Source organism: Sciurus carolinensis, chromosome X (assembly GCF_902686445.1).
Source record: "Sciurus carolinensis chromosome X, mSciCar1.2, whole genome shotgun sequence".
NCBI classification, from domain to species: Eukaryota; Metazoa; Chordata; class Mammalia; order Rodentia; family Sciuridae; genus Sciurus; species Sciurus carolinensis.
The window spans coordinates 53,708,497-53,728,623 of NC_062232.1; the positions used below are offsets into that span (position 1 = coordinate 53,708,497).

A 20,127-nucleotide genomic window follows, 5' to 3' on the forward strand; every position below is an offset into this window, starting at 1 on the left:
CTTGCATTCTTTTCTTACCCTCCCCCTCAGTTTCCCCCCTCATTTTGTATCCTCATTCACTTATCAGAGAAAACATTTGGTCTTTGGTTTTTTGGTCTCGGTTTATTTCACTTAGCATGATATTCTCCAGTTCCATCCATTTATCTGCAAATGCCATAATATTATTATTCGTTATGACTGCATAATATTCCAGTTTCTTTATCCGTTCATCTGTTGAAGGGCATCTAGGTTGGTTCCACAATCTAGCTATTGTGAATTGAGCTGCTATGAACATTGATGACCTGCATCACTGTAGTATGCTAATTTTAAGTCCTTTGGATATAAACTGAGGAGTAGGACAACTGGATCAAATGGTGGGTTCATTCCAAGTTTTTTGAGGAATCTCCATACTGTTTTCCAGAGTGGTTGTACCAGTTTGCAACTCCACCAGCAATGTATGAGTGTGCCCTTTTTCCCACATCCACACCAACACTTACTGTTGCTTGTGTTCTTGATAATAGCCATTCTAATTGGGGTGAGATGAAATCTTAGGGTAGTTTGATTTGCATTTCTCTAATTACTGGAGATGATGAGCACTTTTTCATATATTTGTTGATCACCTATATATCTTCTTCTGTGAAGAGTCTGCCCAGTTCCTTAGCCCATTTATTGATTGGGTCCTTTGTATTTTTGGTGTAAAGTTTTTTAAGTTCTTTATAAATTTTGGAGATTAGTGCTGTGTCTGAAGTGTGTGTGGCAAAGATATTCTCCCACTCTGTAGGCTCTCTTCTCACATTATTTTTTCCTTTGCTGCAAAAAAGCTTTCTAGTTTGAATCCATTCCATTTATTGATTCTTGATTTTATTTCTTACACTCTGGGGGTCTTAATAAGGAAGTCTGGTCCTAAGCCACCATGATGAAGATTCAGGCCTACTTTTTCTTCTATTTGGTGAAGGGTCTCAGGTCTAATTCCTAGATCCTTGATCCATTTTGAGTTGAGTTTTGAACTGGATGAGAGATAAGGGTTTAATTTCATTTACTGCATATGGATTTCCAGTTTTGCCAGCACCATTTGTTGAAGAAGCTATCTTTTCTCCATTGTGTTTTTGGCACCTTTGTCTACTATGAGATAACTGTACTTATGTGGGTTTGTCTCTGTGTCTTCTATTCTGTACCATTCATTGGTCTACATGTCTATTTTGGTACCAATACCATGTCATTTTTGTTACTGTTGCTTTATGGTAGAGTTTAAGGTCTGATATTGGGATACCTCCTGCATCACTCTTCCTGCCCAGGATTGCTTTGGCTATTCTGGGTCTTTTGTTCTTCCAGATGAATTTCGTAATTGCTTTCTCTATTTCTATGAGGAAGGTCACTGGGATTTTAATTGGGATTTTATTAAATCTGTATAGTGCCTTTGATAATATTAATTCTGCTTATCCAAGGACATGGGAGATATTTCCATCTTCTAAGATTTTTAAAAATTTTTTTAGTGTTCTGTAGTTTTCATCATAGAGGTCTTTCACCTCTTTTGTTAAGTTGATTCCCAAGTACTTTTTTTTTTTTGAGGCTATTGTAAATGGAGTAGTTTTCCTAATTTCTCTTTCAGAGGATTCATCACTTAGGAATAGAAATGCATTAGATTTATGAGTGTTGATTTTAAGTCCTGCTATTTTGCTGAATTCATTTATTAGTTCTAGAAGTTTTCTGGTGGAGTTTTTTGGATCCTCTAAATAGAGAATCATGTCATTGGCAAATAGTGATAGCTTCAGTTCTTCTTTTCCTATTTGTATCCCTTTAATTTCTTTGATCAGTCTAATTGCTCTGGCCAGTATTTCAAGCACAATGTTAAATAGAAGTGGTGAAAGAGGGCATCCCTGTCTTGTTCCAATTTTTAGAGGAAATACTTTCATTTTTTCTCCTTTAAGATTGATGTTGGCCATGAACTTAGCATAGATAGCCTTTAATATGTTGAGACATGTCCCTACTATCTCTATTTTTTCTAGTGTTTTGAGCATGAAGTGGTGTTGTATTTTATCAACCACTTTCTCAGCATCTATTGAATAATCATATGATTCTTAACCTTAAGTCTATTGATGTGATGAATTACATTTATTGATTTCCAGATGTTGAACCAACCTTGCATCCACAGGATTGAAACCCCACCTGATTGTGGTGTACTATCTTCTTAATATGTTTTCGTATGCAATTTGCCAGAATTTTGTTAAGGATTTTTGCGTCTGTGTTCATCAGAGATATTGGTCTAAAGTTTTCTTTCCTTGATGCATCTTTGTCTGATTTTGGTATCAGGGCGATACTAGCTTCATAGAATGATTTTGGAAGGGTTCCTCCTTTTCTATTTCATGGAATACTTTGAGGAATAGTGTTATAAGTTCTTCTTTGAAGATCTTGTGGAACTGAGCTGAGACTCCATCTGGTCCTAGGCTTTTCTTGGTTGGTAGGCTTTTGATGACTTCATCTATTTCATTGCTTGAAATTGATCTGTTTAAATTGTGTATGTTCTCCTGATTCAGTTTGGGAGTATCATATGTCTCTAGAACTAATTTACTGATGTCTTCAAGATTTTCTATTTTGTTGGAGTATAGATTTTCAGAGTACCTTCTAATTATGTTTTGTATTTCAATGGTGTCTGTCATGATATTTCCTTTTTCATCACGAATTTTAGTAATTTGAGTTTTCTCTTCCCTTCTCTTGTTAGTGTGACTAAGGGTTTATCTATTTTTTTTTACTTTTTCAAAGAACCTATTTTTTGTTTTGTCAATATTTGAATTATTTCTTTTGTTTCCATTTCATTGATTTCAGCTCCAATTTTAATTATTTCCTGTCTTCTACTTTTGGTGTTGTTCTGTTCTTCTTTTTCTAGGGTTTTGAGATATAATGTTAGATCATTTAGTTGTTGACTTTTTACTCTTTTCTTGAATGCCATCCATGCAATGAATTTTCTTCTTAGTACTACTTTCATAGTGTCACAGAGATTTTGATATGTTGTATCATCATTCTCATTTACCTCTAAGAATTTTTTTATCTCCTTCCTGATGTTTCTGTTATCCATGCTTCATTCAATAGCATATTATTTAGTATCCAGGTGTTAGAATAGTTTCTGTTTTTTATTTTATCATTGATTTCTATTTCATTCCATTATGATCTGATAGAATACAAAGTAGTATCTCTATTTTTTGTATTAACTAAGTGCTGCTTTGTGGCATAACATATGGTCTGTTTTAAAGAAGGATCCATGTACTGCTAAGAAGAAAGTGTATTTCCTCATTGATGGATGGAATATTCTATATATGTCTGTTAAGTCTAAGTTATTGATTGTGTTATTGAGTTCTGTGGTTTCTTTGTTCAGTTTTTGTTTGGAAGATCTATCCAGTGGTGACAGTAGTGTGTTAAAGTCACCCAGAATTATTGTGTTGTACTCTATTGGTTCCTGGAATTGAGAAGGATTTGTTTGACATACATGGATGTGCCGTTTTTTGGGGCATAAGTAGTTATGATCCTTATGTCTTCTGATTTATGGTTCACTTAAGTAGTATGAAATGTCTTTATCCCTTCTGACTAACTTTGGCTTGAGTCTGCTTTATCTGATATAAGGATGGAAACCCCCACTTTTTTTATTGAGTCCATGTGCGTGGTATGTTTTTTCTAATCCCTCACCTTTAGTTTCTGGATGTCTTTTTCTATGAGATGAGTCTCTTGAAGGCTGCATATTGTTGGGTCTTTCTTTCTAATCCATTCTGCGAGACTGTGTCTTTTCATTGATGAGTTTAGGCCATTAACATTCAGGGTTATTTTTGAGATATGATCTGTATTCCCAGTCATTTAAGCTTATTTTGGTTTTTAACTTGACTTGGTTTCTCCTTTGATTGACTTTTCCTTTAGGGTATGGAAATGATTTTGTTTTGTCTCCAAATCAGAATGTTAGTTTTGCTGGGTATAAGATTCTTGGTTGGCAACCATGTTCTTTCAGAGTTTGAAATATGTTTTTCCAGGCCTTTCTAGCTTTTAGGATCTGGGCTGAGATATATTCTGATATCCTTATTGGGTTTCCCCCTATATGTAATTTGATGCTTTTGTCTCACAGTCTTTAAAATTCTATCTTTATTTTGGATGTTAGGCATTTTCATTATAATATGCCTTAGTGTGCATCTGTTGTAATTTTGTACACTTGGTGTTCTATAAGCCTCTTGTATTTGATTTTCCATTTCATTCTTCAGGTTTGGGAAATTTTCTGATATTATTTCATTGAATAGGTTGTTCCTTCCTTTGGTTTGTATCTCTGTGCCTTCCTCAATCCCAATAATTCTTAAATTTGGTCTTTTCATGATATCCCATAGTTCTTGGAGGTTCCATTCATGATTTCTTACCATTTTTTCTGTTTGGTCAACATTATTTTCAAGATTAAATATTTTGTCTTCATTGTCTGAGGTTCTGTCTTCCAAGTAATCTACTCTGTTGGTGATGCTTTCCATTGAGTTTTTTATTTAGTTTCTTGTTTCCTTCATTTTAAGGATTTCTCTTTGTTTGTTTGTTTCCAGAATCTCTGTCTCCTTGTTGAATGAGCTTTTGCTTCCTGCAGTTGCTCTTTTAACTGTTATTGCAGAGATCATTCATTGCCTGCATTTGCTCTGTTATCTCATTCTTTGCTTCGCATATCATTTTAATTATGCATAATCTGTACTCCTTTTCTGACATTTCTTCTACGACACTGTCATTGGATTCTATTAATATAGAATCTTGGTTTGTTTAGAACACTTTCTTCCCTTGGTTTTTCATGTTGTTCACATAACTTCCCCTCTAGCAGTACAGATCTGGGGTATTGAAGTTTACCCCCCTAAGACTTATAGTGACCCTGCAGGTTTCCAAAACCTCTTCTTTAAGAGGGAGATCAATATTAGCAGCACACAATACAGACAATATGCAGCCCTATACCAAATAGCACCTATGAAGACATTAACAGTTTTGTCATAATAAACAGAGAGTATGATTTACATTATTTTCTACAGTATAACCAATATATTTGGAACGATGTCTACAGTTTCTAATGCTGGACAAGAGGATGGGGAGGGTGTAGGATGTACCTGTTAATGGGATAATGGAAGAGTATATAGAAATACTAGATCATAGGAAGAATGAAAGCAGAATCAAAAGAAGTTGGTTGTTAGCATGAGAAAAGGGAGAAAGAGACTCTGAGGGAACAGGTAAACAAAGGAAAATAGAGAGAGTGAAAAAATAAAGAAACAGAAACTTAATAATTTTCAAAAAGGAGAAAAAAAATCTACACTGTAACAGTCATGTACTATTCAAACCTCCTAGTCTTCAGTAGCCTGGTGCATGAGAGGTATCTGACAATGAGCCTCCAGTCTCCAGCAGGTGTCCCAGGATCAAATTTGTCCCACCAAAAGATTGTGGTTTCCACTTCCAGGATAATCCAAGATGGCTGCCACTGGTTTCCAAACATGTTGGCAAATGGGGAACCACAGGGTGGGGCACAGGTGGGGCTGGAGGTCCTGGAAGTGGGGCAAGGTCGGTGATGGTGAGGGGTCCTGGAGGTGTGGCATGGTCAGTTGGGCTGGGGGTCCTGGCTGTTGTACCAAAATGGTGGCAGCCGCATATAACCAAACCTGCATGTACTATGACAATGTACTTACAGGCAATAGCAGGTAGCAGGCAATCTGCTGGTGGTCTGTGGGTAGTCTGCAGGCTACTGATGGACTATCTAGGTGGATCTCGGGCAGTCGGTTATGGGTAGGTGAAAGGCAGGAGATGGGCAGGCAAGAGGCAGGCAAACAGGCAAATGGTAAATGATAGGTGGCAGTCAGTGAGCAATCTGCACTCAAAAAGTAGGTGATATGCTGGCAGATGGCAGGTTATCTCAGTGAACAAAGGGGTAAACAGCAGGGGATAGATGAGCAGCAAAGACTGCCTCACAGAGAAACAGATTCCTCTGCTTGAAACCTGAGTTATGGGGCAACAAGGAATGCATCTTGGATCTAGTCTGCCATCTTGGATCTTATATCATAGCTTTTTCTGTAGAGTCCTTTGGATTTTCTACTTAAACAATCATTTCAACTGAAAAGACGAACAATTTTATTTTTTATTTTCCACTCTGTATGCCTTTTTAAAAGCACAGAGATACAGAATGAATAGGCTACTTGTAGACATGTGAGGGAATTTACTAGGAGAATTGGCTTACATGATTTTGGAGTCTGAGAAGTTCCCCAACAGTTCATCATCCACAGGCTGGAAATTCAGGGATGCCAGTAGCATGGCTCAGTCCAAGTCTGAAGACCTCAGAACTAGGGAAGTCAGTGGTGTAACTTCTCACTCCACGGCAAAGACCAGAGAGCATGGAGTCCTCATTTCCAAGCTCAGGAAAGAGTGTCCCGCTTCCAGGAGAAAGAATAAATGATCCTTCCCCTGCCTTTTCTGTTCTGTCTTGAACCCTAACCAATTGAATGGTGCCTACTCACATTGAGTGTGGATCTTACTCACTTAGTCATCTACTCACATACCAGTTTCCTCTGGAAACATCCTCACAGACATACCCCAGAATAATGCTTTACTTCTTCTCTAGGTATGACTTAATCCAGTCAAGTTTACACCTAAATTAATCATCATATTAATAAATCTGCTACTAAAAAACTCACAGATCTCTGTAAATATAGGTAGTCATTAAACCCATAGCCTTGTGCATACTAAGGTTTTTCACAGATGCCCTTTAAGGAATTCTTATCTATATTAGTCTGCAATAAGTTTTATCACGAATTGATTTTTTTTTATTTTGCTGGGGATGGAACTCTGGGTCTTGCACATGCTAGGCAAGCACTATCCCACTGAGCTATACCACCAGCCCCCATGAATCAATACTAAATTTTGCAAATAATTTTGTCTCTAATTTGTTGATTTGGTGAATTATTTTGAATGATCTTCAAATGTGGAATCAGCCCTGCATTTCTTGGATAAACTCCATTTGATCGTGATACATCATTCTTCTATGTCTTGTTGAATTCAGCAATATAACCAGTTCCTGACTCAGCTTAGGAGTTTTTTATTTTTCAATTGTGTGAAAGTGACATATATTCACTATAAACTACTTTGAATTTTGGATTTGATCTTTTCACAGGCTAGAGATACACAATAGGATATTTTTTTCTTTTTTGTAGTACTGGGGATTGAACCAAGGACCTCATGCATGCTAGGCAAGTGCTCCAGTGGGATATTCTTCATGATACTAGGCAGCAGCAGCAAGCTGCAGCTTTCACACAGCCATGTGATCACAAATGTAAATGACCCATACTCTATAGGATACTCTCTTGGCAACAATTTTTAGATGTTGTGTTAGGTGTCTTCATATCCCATCATGTCTACAAAACACACATGTTTATCTCCTGTATCCATAGAGTCATTTTTTTTTTGCTTTCAATACAGGAGTCAATAAATTATGTAAGATACTCAAAACTTTATATGTTTTAGAGTTCTGTTATTAGGGACATAACATTTAGGATTAGTTGACCCCCCTTATCAGTATGAAATGAACTTTGTTATCTCTGGAAATGTTTTTGGTTCCAAATCTACTTTTGTCTGATATTAATAAAGCCCCTACAGCTTTCTTTCATTAGTGTTAAAGTGGTATTTTCTTACCCTTTTTATTTTAACTTATTTGTACCTTCCTGTTTAAAATGTGTTTCTTATAGGCAGCATATAGGTTCTGTTATCTTCTTGTTGACTTATATATAGTTTATTTCACAAATCTTGGTGCTTTGTTTTTTAGGTACATGAACATTAAGATGTTCCCTTTGTCGTTGATGAAATGGTCATTTTAATCCCTGTGATAATACTCTTTCATAAGGGTTCTACTTCATCTGGTATCAATATGGCCACTCAGCTTTCTTTTGATTACTGTTAGCATGGTATATCTTCATCAAAACAGAAATGTTCTCAGTAATATGTACTGGGTTTTTTTTTGTTTTGCTTTGTTTTGGTTTTTTTAATGTGGTGATTAACCCATAGCCTTGTGCATTACTAAGGATGCTGTTCCACTGATATACCCCTCCAGCCCCCAAGGTTACTGTTTTTAAAAAGTGAATTTGGAACCAGGTGCAATGGTATGTGCCTGTAGTCCCAGCTACTTAGGAAGCTGCCTGAGGATTATCATTTAATCCCAGGAGTTTGCAACCAGTCTGGGCAACTAGAGCAAGACCCTGTCTCAACAATAAATAATTTTAAAAATGAATTTAGCGAGTTATGTTTTCTTTCTTTCAGTTTCCCTTCATCTACTTTAAAGATTAAGACAGTGTATCTAATTATTAAATGGAAGAGATACTAGAGTCAGGTGTGGTGGCAAACTCCTGAAATCCCAACAATGTAGAAGACTGAGTCAGGAAATTACAAGTTTGAAGCCAACCTTATCAACTTAGGAGACCGTCTCAAAATTAAAGAAATTTAAAAGGGCCTGGCATGGCGTGTATGCCTGTAATCCCAGCACTCAGGAGACTGAGGCAGGAGGATTACAAGTTTGAGACCAGCCTCAGCAATTTAGGAGGCCCCTAAGGAACTTATCAACACCCTGTCACAAAATTTTAAAAATAAATAAATGACTAAAAGGTGGGGATGTGGCTCAGTGGTTAAGCTCCCTTGAGTTCCCTCCCTAGTTACCAAAAAGGAGAGGGACCTCAGTGGGTAAAGCCACCCTGAGTTTCAATCTCCGGTACTGCATAAGAATAGATAGATAGAATAGATAATAGAGAAATTGTCTTCAATCTATATCCTGCTAGTAAAAGGCAAAGACTAAATGTTAAGAAGGAAATGGAGGAGAGTAAGGACAGGGCACCATAGAAATACTAGGATATCTGGAAAATGTTTTCTGTTAGAAAAACACTTTCTTGTGACTGTGGGATATTGCTCTTAAGGCTCTTGAGATGTACTAGTGTGTTGGTGAATATAAGTACAAATAGAAATCTCACTTCTAGTTACTTGAGCTCTGGTCCAAATGAATTAACTCTGGAGCTGAATCTTACCCATGTATCAGTGATTCCTCATCCCTAACACAGACATCACTGATTTTCCTTCTAGAATTGGCTTGGAAATGAAATTGAGGTTATGGTTAGTACTGAGGAAGCCAAACGCCATCTAAATGACTTCTTGAAGATAGAAAGATCCTGGCTCAGGATGTGGCTCAACTCAAAGAAAAAAGGAATCTGGAGAGAATCCACCTCTTAAACTCCGGGTAAGTGTCCTTAAGAAAAATGTTCTCAATAATCAGATTGTACATTCCTGAGAAATCCTCACTGCTTGGAGGATTACTTTTCCTTTTAGAACTTCACCTCATACCTACTATTTTTCTTTACAGAGGCGCACATTCTCACTTGCTGAAAGCGTGGTCAAGTTTCAGAGTCAGAAGATTCTATTACAAAACAGATTGAAAGTCTGGAGACTGATAATGGAACTCAGGTAACAGGACTATCTCCAAGGCTTAAAATTATCCCTAGAATCAAAAATAAGAACCTATCAACTCAGTGATTCAAAAGCTTGTTTTTCAAGAGCTTTGTGATAGTGGAAAAACAAGAGACAGTAACAATGCATGAACCAAATACTCTACTAGACATGTTAGTTAAATTTCTCATCAGCCCTCTGATACCCTATGAGGTAAGTATCATTATTCTCACTTTAGAAATCTAAATGAAGTTCAAACATCTTAAGAAATTTGCCATAAATATAATAACTAGCATATAAGAGCTAGGCTTCAAAACCCCCTTTTAACTAATTCCAAAGCCCGTGCCGTTTGCAGTTACACCACAATTTTTGATGTAGTTAGTATCTGAAATGTAGAACTAACAATGGAATTTTAGAGAAACCCAAGAAATGATCATAAAAGAGAAATACCATAAGAGGAAAATTTAGAGATCATCAGCAAATAGATATAATCTATGTGATCATCAGCAAAATAGATATACTGTAATATAATGTGAAAGTAAGGTTATCATGAGCATTTAAGTGAGATTAGTAAATTAAGTGTATGATACAGAACTTGGCATATTAGAAATACTCCATGACTATTCTCTCTTCCCCTCCTGAGTCTAAGACCAGAAATTATGCTACATAGCCTTTCTAATCACTATGATGTCTTTTAAGCAGTTTTTGAAATCTAGAAGGAACAGACTTTGTAGTGTCTTAAAATAATCGAATTTTAGCTGGCCACTGGCAGTGCATGCCTATAATCCCAGTAGCTGGGAAGGCTGAGGCAGGAGGATCACAAGGTTTAAAGCTAGCCTCAGCAACTCAGTGAGGCCCTAAGCAACTTGAGCCAAACTATAAAATAATAGCTGGGAATAATGAATACAGGAATGAGGGGATAAGTGCCCTGTATTCAATCTTCAGTATAAAAAGCAATAATAATAATTTCTTGTCTAGAAGTCCTTGGAGATCATTTAATTTGATTTAGCTATATATACTAGCTGTTTACCTTGGATACATCTGTAAGTCACTCAACATTTGAGTTTCTGCTTTGGGCTACACTGAATGCAGTTGAGATATTCAGAAAGAATAGATGGCATTATTCTTGCTATAAAGTAGAAATAATTACTCCCAATCATATACTAGAATTATTTGTTAAGATTTCTGGAATGTGGCAAACTATTGATAGGTTTCGGTTTTTATGGTGAGACTATTTACACAACAGAAAATGGCAGAAGCTACAACTCAGGACTGGATTTTTGGGGGGTTTTTTTGGTTTGGGGTTTTTTTTTGGGGGGGTGTTACCCAGAATTGAACTCAGGGGCATTCAACACTGAACCACATCCCCAGCCCTATTATGTATTTGATTTAGAGACGGAGTCTCACTGAGTTGCTTTAGTGCTGGGATTACAGGCATGCATGACTGTGCCCTGCCAGGACTGTTTTTTTTTTTTTTGTTCCGTTTTGTTTTGTTTTGTTTTTTGGTGCTGGGGATTGAACCCAGGCCTTGTGCATGTGAGGCAAGCACTCTACCAACTGAGCTATTTACCCAGTCCTAGGACTAATTTTTTTAAGTGCTGATTGTCAAACATTTTCCTCCACATCCATAAGCAAATGACAGGGTCTCACTAAATTACTGAGACTGGCCTCTAGTTTAAGATCCTCCTGCCTCAACCTCCTGAGTCACTGGAATGACAGGTGTGTGTCACCATGCCCAGCTACCATATGAATTTTAATATAAGAAAATATAAAAGTTTATTAATCTTAGTTCACTTGATCAATGGGTACTAAATTACTAAGTTAGTAGGAGCTTCCTGCTCCTATATACTATCCTATGCATAGTAGGATGACTATAGATATCAATAATGTACTGTACACTTCAAAAAACTGGAAGACAGGATTTTGAAAGTTTTCACCATAAAAAATACAGATGTTTGAGGTAATAGTTATGTTTAACCTGAATTAATTATTATAAACTATTATATCTTCAAATCATCACATAGCACCCCATTAATATATATATAGGTTTTATGTTTTTATGTAGGCAGTGAAATGAATTTTAATTTTTAAAAAAAGCTAAAAAATAATAGTTTTGGGTTCCACATTGCAATTAACTTTTAAGGAACTACTACTTGTCAAGCTTAGTGTAGTCTTAAAGAAGAATATCCACAATTATCTGAAAAGGCTGCCAAAATTACATCTCCTTTTTCAAACTACATATCCATGTAAGACCAGATTGTCTTTATTTACATCAAGTGGAACAACATGTCACAAAAGATTGAGTGCAGAGGGAGATATGAGAATCCAATTGTCTTCTACTAAGCCAGACATTAGAGATTTTCAAAAAAGTAAAATAATTCCACTCTTCTCGCTAAATCTTCTTCTGTCTTGAAAATACAGTTATTTTTCATTAAAATCTTTATACGTAATGGGTTTTTAAATTTTAAGTGAAGGAGCTGGGGAGATAGCTCAGTCGGTAGAGTGCTTGCCTTGCATGCACAAGGCCCTGGGTGTAAAAAAAAAAATTTAAGTGAATTTAATATTTAAATTTATCCCAGTTTTAATTTATACTATAAATAACTATAGGTATATCCTGTGGGAGTTTCTTAGAAGTTCTCAATGTTATTTTTTAAATGGAAAGGTCCTGAGACCACCACATTTGAGAATAAACATCTTAGATTACTTTTATCCCCTATTCCTTACAGGAACTAATATAGTATTGCAAATTAAGCACATGCTGGTATTCTCCCTCTCACTGGAAACAGCAAATTTGAAAAGGAAGTTACTAATGAAACTGAAATATTATATAGACTTTGTTCTAGGGCATACTTGATTGAAAGTATCTGGAAGTTCTAACAGGGTCAGAGTATCTAGTCATAGAAACTTCTCAGTCCCGTGGAAGGCATTTTAAACAACCTCTCATTGCAGACGTGAGGGCACTGCCTATAATCCTAGTGACTCTGGAGGCTGAGGCAGGAAAATTGCAAGTTCAGGGGCAGCCTCAGCAGCTTAGTGAGACACTGTATCAAAATAAAAAATAAAAAGGACTAGGGATATGGCTCCATTGTAAAGTGCCCCCTGGGTTCAATCCCCAGTACCAAATAAATAATAACTTCCATAACACCAGCCATAGGTATCAGCTTGGTATTTGATTCCAGCAAAGAGTATCTACCAATTCTTTTGAGATTTTCCTTCAGATTTCCAACCTGAATCTTTTCCTTCCATGGTGGGACCATTATTACACCATCCAATCTTACAGGACTCATGATAAAGTCATAATATAGTCAGTCAATCCACTATAACAAAGGCCTTACCAGGATAAATCTTCCTACGTCTCTCTCTATGTGACCCATTTATTCAACCAGTATTTAATAAAATAAAACCATTTGGATAATTTCTTGGAGTCCATTGTAACGAATTTTGAGATTACTATGTATAATTCTAACCAGTCATTATTTAATTGATTATTTAACTGATACTCCATTCATAAAATGCTTTGAATTTCTGCTCAGAGTTGTCCTTCTTCCCAATATTGAAGCTTTTCACAACAAAACTGACTGTTTCTATCCCTGAAGGAGTGCTCAGATTGCTGACCTACAGCAGAAGCTATTGGATGCAGAAAGTGAAGACAGACCAAAACAACGCTGGGAGATATTGCTACAATTCTGGAAGCCAAGTGTGCCCTGAATATTTAACTGGAGAGGTAAATATCACTCTTCTTACCAACAATTAGGGATCTGGCTAGGTAGGTTGAAATAAGATAACTTAGAACCAGGTATGGTAGCACAGCCTGTAATCCCAGTATCTCAGGAGGCTGAGGCAGGAGGATCATAAATTGGAGGCCAGCCTCAGCAACTTAGTAAGAGACCCTGTGTCAAAACTACTAAAAAGAGGCTAGAATATAGCTCAGTGTTAGAGCATCACTGGGTTTACTACCCAGTAACACAAAATAGAAGAAAGAAGTTAGCTTGGAATACTATCATCATGTCCTTGCCACTTTTTTTTCTTGCATTTTTTTTTTTGGTACTGGGGATTGAACCCAGGGGTACTTAACCACTGAGCCGCATCCCCAACCCTTTTTATTTTTTATTTTTGAAATAGGGCCTCACTAAGTTGCAGAGGCTGGCTTTGAACTTGCGATCCTCCTGCCTTAACCTCCAAGCCACTGGGATGTAGGCATGCATCACTGCACCCAACTGCTTGCCACTTATTTTTATGGAAAAAACCCCGCGATACTACTATTAGAGAGTTTATTGCATAAAAGTTGATATAAGCAAATAGAGGCCAGTCACTAACAAAAATATAACATGACTCACAAATTGATTACTTATCATGCCTGGCATTATAGCAAATGCTCAATAAATGTTAACTATTGCTTTAAGAAAAGGCCAGAATGCCCTAGTGGACTACTGGCTAAAGATAAACTTTTATATTGTACTACTTGTAAAAGACCTATGAACTATATATTCAAAAACTTTAAATACAGTCTTGAAAAGAGAAACCTAAGCATCTTTTGACATATAAAGATTGATTTTTAAGGAAAAGCCTCTTCAGTGACCTTAAAATAATACATCAGCTTACATTGTCACAAGAGGAATGAAAATTGATCACCTCTGATGATTGAGGCATTTTTTCACTCAAGACAAGCATAAACTCATCTGAATCCACAAGTTAGAGTAATGCCCCCCCTTTACACATTTTCATGTTAAGTTAGCAGATTTGTTTACTAAGAATCCTGATTAGGTTTGTGAACACTGGTATTTATGATGTTCACCATCTGGGCTAGTAGTGAATGTAAAACTAGGCCAGCACAGGATATGAATCCAGGCTGAAGAGCCAGATCTGCAGTCTCAGCTAAAGTGTCTACAAGTTCTGACGTGTGAACACAGACATTCTGAGACAGGACAGAATTGGACATAAGGGTGTGTCGTGTCAATTTCTCTTCAAAATTAAGGAAGAACTTCTTTAATATCAGAACTTTAGAATTGTCACATACTATTCATGTTAGGTTTATTTGGCCCTTGAGGCAGAGTAAGAGATAAAATGACTTTAGCAGTGGCTTCCAGACTTAAAATATATCTCACAACAGAAATATGGACTCTTGGCCTAGGAACAGAATAGTAGTCATGTTACTATTTGCTTTAGAATCCATATGACATGAAAAAATAAGAATGGAATTGGACATGGAGGCACTTTCCTTAGACCATTAAGAAAGCTAGCAGATTCCTGCCTAATGAATGGGGAAATGTGGGTCATTCTCAAATAAACTGATCTCTTTTATCCCTTCCAGCTGGTCTCCTCCAAAATACAGGTCAGCCAAACTTGAAAGCCAGCCTGAAACAGAGCAAGGCCAGCTGTGTGGACATGCAGAAGATGCTGTTACGAGGAACGAAATAGTTTTGCTGAGATAGAGACAGAGTTACAAGCTGAGCTGGTCAGAATGGAGCAACAGCACCAAGAGAAGGTACATTCTGGCAAGTCAAGAAGCTAGAAAACAGAATCGGGGCGACGCTTTAGTCTAGCCAGGGACTCGTGGGGTAACTAGCATACAGGGCCAGCACCATGGCGTCGGGCTGCAAGATTGGCCGTCCATTGACCTGGCCAATTTAGGGGCCAAAGTGCCTCTGGATGCTAGACTCTGGGGCAGATTATCTGCACCTGGATGCATCCTGCTCTGCAGTGAGGTCAGTTTTTTGCATTTTGTCCCAACATCACCTTTGGTCACCCTGTGGTAGAAAGCCCTCCGAAAGCAGCTAGGCCAGGACCCTTTCTTGACATGCACATGATGGTGTCCAAGCTGGAACAGTGGGTAAAGCCAATGGCTGTAGCAGGAGCCAATCAATATACCTTTCATCTCGAGGCTACTGAGAACCCAGGGGCTCTGATTAAAGACATCCGGGGAAAATGGGATGGAAGGTAGGCCTTGCCATCAAACCAGGAACTACAGTTGAGTATTGGCACCATGGGCTAATCAATAGATATGGCCTTGGTTATGACAGTGGAACCTGGGTTTGGAGGGCAGAAATTCATGGAAGATATGATGCCAAAGGAGTCACTTATTTCTTCATGTATATCTAGGTTCATTGGTTGAGGACCCAGTTCCCATCTTTGGATATAGAGGTCGATGGTGGAGTAGGTCCTGACACTGTCCATAATGTGCAGAGGCAGGAGCTAACATGATTGTGTCTGGCAGTGCCATTATGAGGAGTGAAGACCCCAGATCTGTGATTAACTTACTAAGAAATGTTTGCTCAGAAGCTGCTCAGAACAGTCTCTTGATCGATGAACTCACAAGAAACCCTGTGTTCGTGCTCATGAACCTTTTTACTGGAAAACAGGAATATTGACTACCAAATCATATCCAGTTGAGGCAATACTGCTTTCTGAGCAATTGTTCATTCCAATGATTAAAATCTGTGCAGAATGTTCTAAGAGGTTAAAAAAAAAAGAAGAAGCTAGAAACAGACACAGAATTGTCATTGCCCTTAGTTAGTTTAAATAATGAAGTGCCCTTCAAAAGTGCATGTGCTGTTTTCTGCATTTTGCAAATAAGAAACCTGAAACAGAGAGAAGTGACGTATCTGAGTTCACTCCTACCAGTGGCAATGGCTCTTAGCGTCTGGCTTGAATTCCAGATTAATGTGTTGAGAAACAGTATTGCTATTCAAGCCATAAGAGCAAAAAGACAACAGGTTGCCTCTAAGTCAGGAAGGAGTCACCTGGATCACTGCTTGAACTAGGTCAAATTCTTATTTCCCCTGGTTCTTTAATACTACCCAGTGGGTCATGTCTTTTGCTAGGTGCTGTACCTTCTTAGCCAGCTGCAGCAAAGCCAAGTGGCAGAGAAGCAGCTGGAGGAGTCAGTCAGCGAAAAGGAGCAGCAGCTGCTGAGCACACTGAAGTGTCAGTATGAGGAGGGAAGGTCTCCAGAGATGGTTTCACATGCCTCATCAAGAGTTGCATCTCGGGCTGGGTGTATAGCTCAGTTGGTAGAGTGCTTGTCTCACAAGTACTATAGGCCCTGGGTTCTAATCCCCAGCCCAGCCAAAAAATTGTGTCTCATTTAGACCATTATACTTGCAGAAGAGAGTAATGAAAGGTTAAAATGGTAGCCTATACTGCTTTTTGACCCTACTTGATCAGATTTGGGATAATCAGAGTGTAGCCATATCTTGTTCTTGGTACTGTAACACCAATATATACTCCCTATCAGACTTTGAGCCTTCCTGGTTCTATTGTGTCAACCCTGAACTCTAAAGAGCTGAGAGAGTGGAATTATTTAATAGTTACTGAGAATTCTAGGGGTGTTCAACTATATCTTCCTGAGCTTGTTTTTCTGAGTTGAGACCTGACATGTTTGTATAATGCCTGGGGTCTGGATTTTCTCCAGAGACTAAGAACACCACACCCTTTGGTAGCAAGTTGGAGCACTATTTTTGTCCAACTTAGAATCTTTTTCCTGCAATACCAGTCCCTGGGGGTTTCCTTGGTACCTCCCACATAAGGCATACCAAAATAGTTAAGGTTGTATGTGTGAATCCAGTTATCTTAAGCATCAGGAAGTTAATAAGGCTATGAGACTTGGAAATAAAACCATCTAGTCTGTGTTCAATAGGATGAATGGAAGCATTTGTAGCTTTAGGAAATAGCACTAACATTTTGTGGGTTTCTGAATCTACATCCTGATGTGAATAGGGACTATGAGGCTAGAGAATGGAAAAGAATAAGGAAGACTCTCAGATTGAGTTCATGGTTCCTACAACTGTGGTCAGTGCTGAGGAGGAGCATTGGAATAGAAGTGGTATTCAGTTGTAATTCCAGCGATTTGGGAAGTTGAGGCAGAAGGAACACAAGATCAAGGCCAGCCTGGACCTCTTACGAAGACCCTGTCTCCAAAATAAAAAATGAAGGGCTGGGAATATAGCTCAGTGGTAGAGTGCCACTGAGTTCAATCCCCAGTACCTTAAAAAAGAGTATCAGGGCACCTAGGAATTGGGAGTAAGATAATTTTCTGGGTTCCAGTGCCTGCTGTGCAAAAACCATCTGTTGCCAGGAACTTGGCAGCAGTATGTTTTTATCTATGTGAGTTTGTTTGGTAACCTACATGTAGTACCCAAAATAACCCCACCTATCACTGCATCTGAAAATAGGATGAAGAGCTCAAGAAGATGCAAGAAGTATGTGAGCAAAATCAGCAACCTCCTCCGAGAGAATGAAATCATGAAGCAGGTAATACACCCATTGGATGAAGCACCATGAGAGCCAGTTGCCACTGAGGCCACCACTCAGGAACAAACCCTTAATTTGGTGATTTAGCTGTTTTCTCGAGGTCTACATTATGTTTCCATGTGATTCAGTCATGTACCATTTCAAAGTGGCAAAAACACAAGTTTTAAAATATGCCCCATTTTGAATTCGATAACAATCTTAGAAAGTAGGAGTCCCTTCAACTACTCTAAGCTGCCCCACTTTACTATGGTTTAAAATTGAGCTGAATAGACTGGGAATGTAGCTCCGTGGTAGAGCACTTGCCTAGCATGCCTAAGGTCCTGGATTCAATCCCAGCACTGAAAAAAAAATGTTTCAATCTTGGTGTTTTAACCATGGGCACTCCCAGAAGCTGGCCTACATTTTACTCTGTCTCTCTTTTTCAAATAGAAACTGACCCTCCTCCAAGTAGCCAGCAGGCAGAAACCTCAGCTTCCTAAGGATACCCTTCTATCTCCAGACTCTTCGTTTGATATATCCCACCCAAGGTAAAATGCTTTGCATCAACCCAGGTCAGGGTGAGTATGCAAAATTGCCTTTTATAAGAGGTTAAGACTTAAATACCCAAATTCTAAATTTCAGTTTTTCTTGGAGTTCCAAATAGAACTATAATACCATCCTAAGAAAATAGGTGTGTTTTTTTTCCTCAGAAGCTGACTTTTGTCTGTGAATTGGCTTTCTTTAATACAGCTGAAGAGGAGAAGGAGGAATATAGAGCAATGTCAGCTGTCCATCCAAAGATCCTTATCTCATCACATCATGAGTCCTCCCTTCCTCCCTCAGATTGATCAGCCTCCAGTTTCTGTCCCTTCAAAGACTCTGTGAGGCCAAGGCTAAAGCAATTTTTTTTCTGATTGGTAAAGGCAAGTGGGGTATATTTGAGGAATCTGAATCTCTCTGCTCTGAAATAATAGCCGGAAGCAGCTACTTGGGAAGGTATGATACCATATGTATTATTTAATTTTTATTAAATAACTACTTCAAACCTTTTTTCTTAGCCAAAGCCTTCCCGTGTTAAAGAAAGTTCCTGGAGCAAGCATGGACATCGAGGATCTAAAATATTATCCAGAGTATTCTGTGAATGAACATGAGGATGACGATGGTGATGGCGATGATAGGAATGATGAAGAATGGAAGCCAACAAAATTAGCTAAGGTGTCCAGGAAGAACACCCAAGGGGTAGGAGCCAGCTCTTTAACTCTGTCAAGAATTACTCCATTCGTATTCACTGTCAGTGGGAAAGCTTCTTAATCTAGGAATGTTCTGGCCCCTATCCTGCATTCTAAGCCCCTTGTATCCCATTCAGAGGCATTGACTCCCTAAGGGGGACTGTTGGCCAGCTCTGTGTAAAACCTAGCACCAACAAGAGAGGGAGGGCTGCCTGAGTGCAAGTTGGTTCTCTTAGTTTTCTCAGGATCTTTGTAGTCTGAATAGGTAATATTCTATACCATTTTATTGAAGATGATTTCAAAAGCATTCAAAACAGTCATTCATATTTTTAGAGCACTTTATAGTTTACAAAATCATCTTTATTTATGTAATCTTTTAATCATCACAAAACATCCAGTGAGATATTTGCATTTTTATAGGTAGAACCTCAGACCCACAGAAGGGTAATGACCTTGCCCAAGGTCATAAAACCAAATGATGGGACTTAAAACTGACATATTCTGACTCCAAGTAGTTTGTTTCTACCAAATGATGTCATGTCAGTAAAAAATGTAGATCTAAAACTTGGTGGGTAATTTATCTTCCTTGCCTATTATTTTTTCTCACTAGACTAAGAGACCAAGGGATTTACAGAAAAGACTAATTAAGATCAAACACACCAAGTTAAGGCTAGTTAGGAACAATTGACCTTTGAGGCATGCTTTATTTACTTACACAATGATAGTCCTACATAATTATCAAACATAGATGTTTTATGTTGAAACATTAACTTCCCAGGCACTAGAGTTCACCACCACTAACCAAGCTGTGCCCTACAGCCACATTCCACTCACAAAGAACAATTCATACATTGCCTTAGCTGGCTTCCTAGAAGCTTATTTGATTTGATAAGCTGATAGCTCACCACATGGGGAACTGAGCCTGTAAAGCCACAATACCAGAACCAAAGCAAGTCAGAAGGAATAGACAGTTGTATGGTATTAAGGCATTTGTTCAACCAGAGTCATCAGGAATGCAACATACCACATGCTCAAAGTGGGACCAAGAGCCCATCCTTGGCCCCAGAGAACTTACAACTTAATGGGAAAACAAGGCAAAGAAATTGAAGCATAACTAGAACCTTAGCATATTATTTCAGGAAACTGGACTAAGGGGTTTTTGATTTTTAAAGCCAAATTAACAAGACCTAATTTAGGAAGATGCCATTGAAAGGTGACTATTGCTGCATTCTAA

General features: G+C 38.1%; 1 protein-coding gene and 1 pseudogene across 1 annotated transcript in view; both read left to right on the top strand.

Moving 5' to 3' along the window:
- Nucleotides 1-20,127, top strand: part of Kif4a (kinesin family member 4A) — a 127,713-nt gene that overhangs the window by 97,128 nt on the left and 10,458 nt on the right. Inside the window, 19 exon segments of the mRNA XM_047536619.1 lie at nt 9,076-9,139; nt 9,142-9,186; nt 9,189-9,229; nt 9,353-9,374; nt 9,377-9,441; nt 9,443-9,453; nt 13,032-13,105; nt 13,108-13,140; nt 13,143-13,159; nt 14,747-14,776; nt 14,779-14,835; nt 14,837-14,920; nt 16,257-16,362; nt 17,605-17,654; nt 17,656-17,685; nt 18,115-18,193; nt 18,196-18,212; nt 18,723-18,757; nt 18,759-18,903. Coding sequence (XP_047392575.1) covers nt 9,076-9,139; nt 9,142-9,186; nt 9,189-9,229; nt 9,353-9,374; nt 9,377-9,441; nt 9,443-9,453; nt 13,032-13,105; nt 13,108-13,140; nt 13,143-13,159; nt 14,747-14,776; nt 14,779-14,835; nt 14,837-14,920; nt 16,257-16,362; nt 17,605-17,654; nt 17,656-17,685; nt 18,115-18,193; nt 18,196-18,212; nt 18,723-18,757; nt 18,759-18,903 — 1,005 coding nt within the window.
- Nucleotides 15,167-15,803, top strand: LOC124972197 (ribulose-phosphate 3-epimerase-like; annotated as a pseudogene).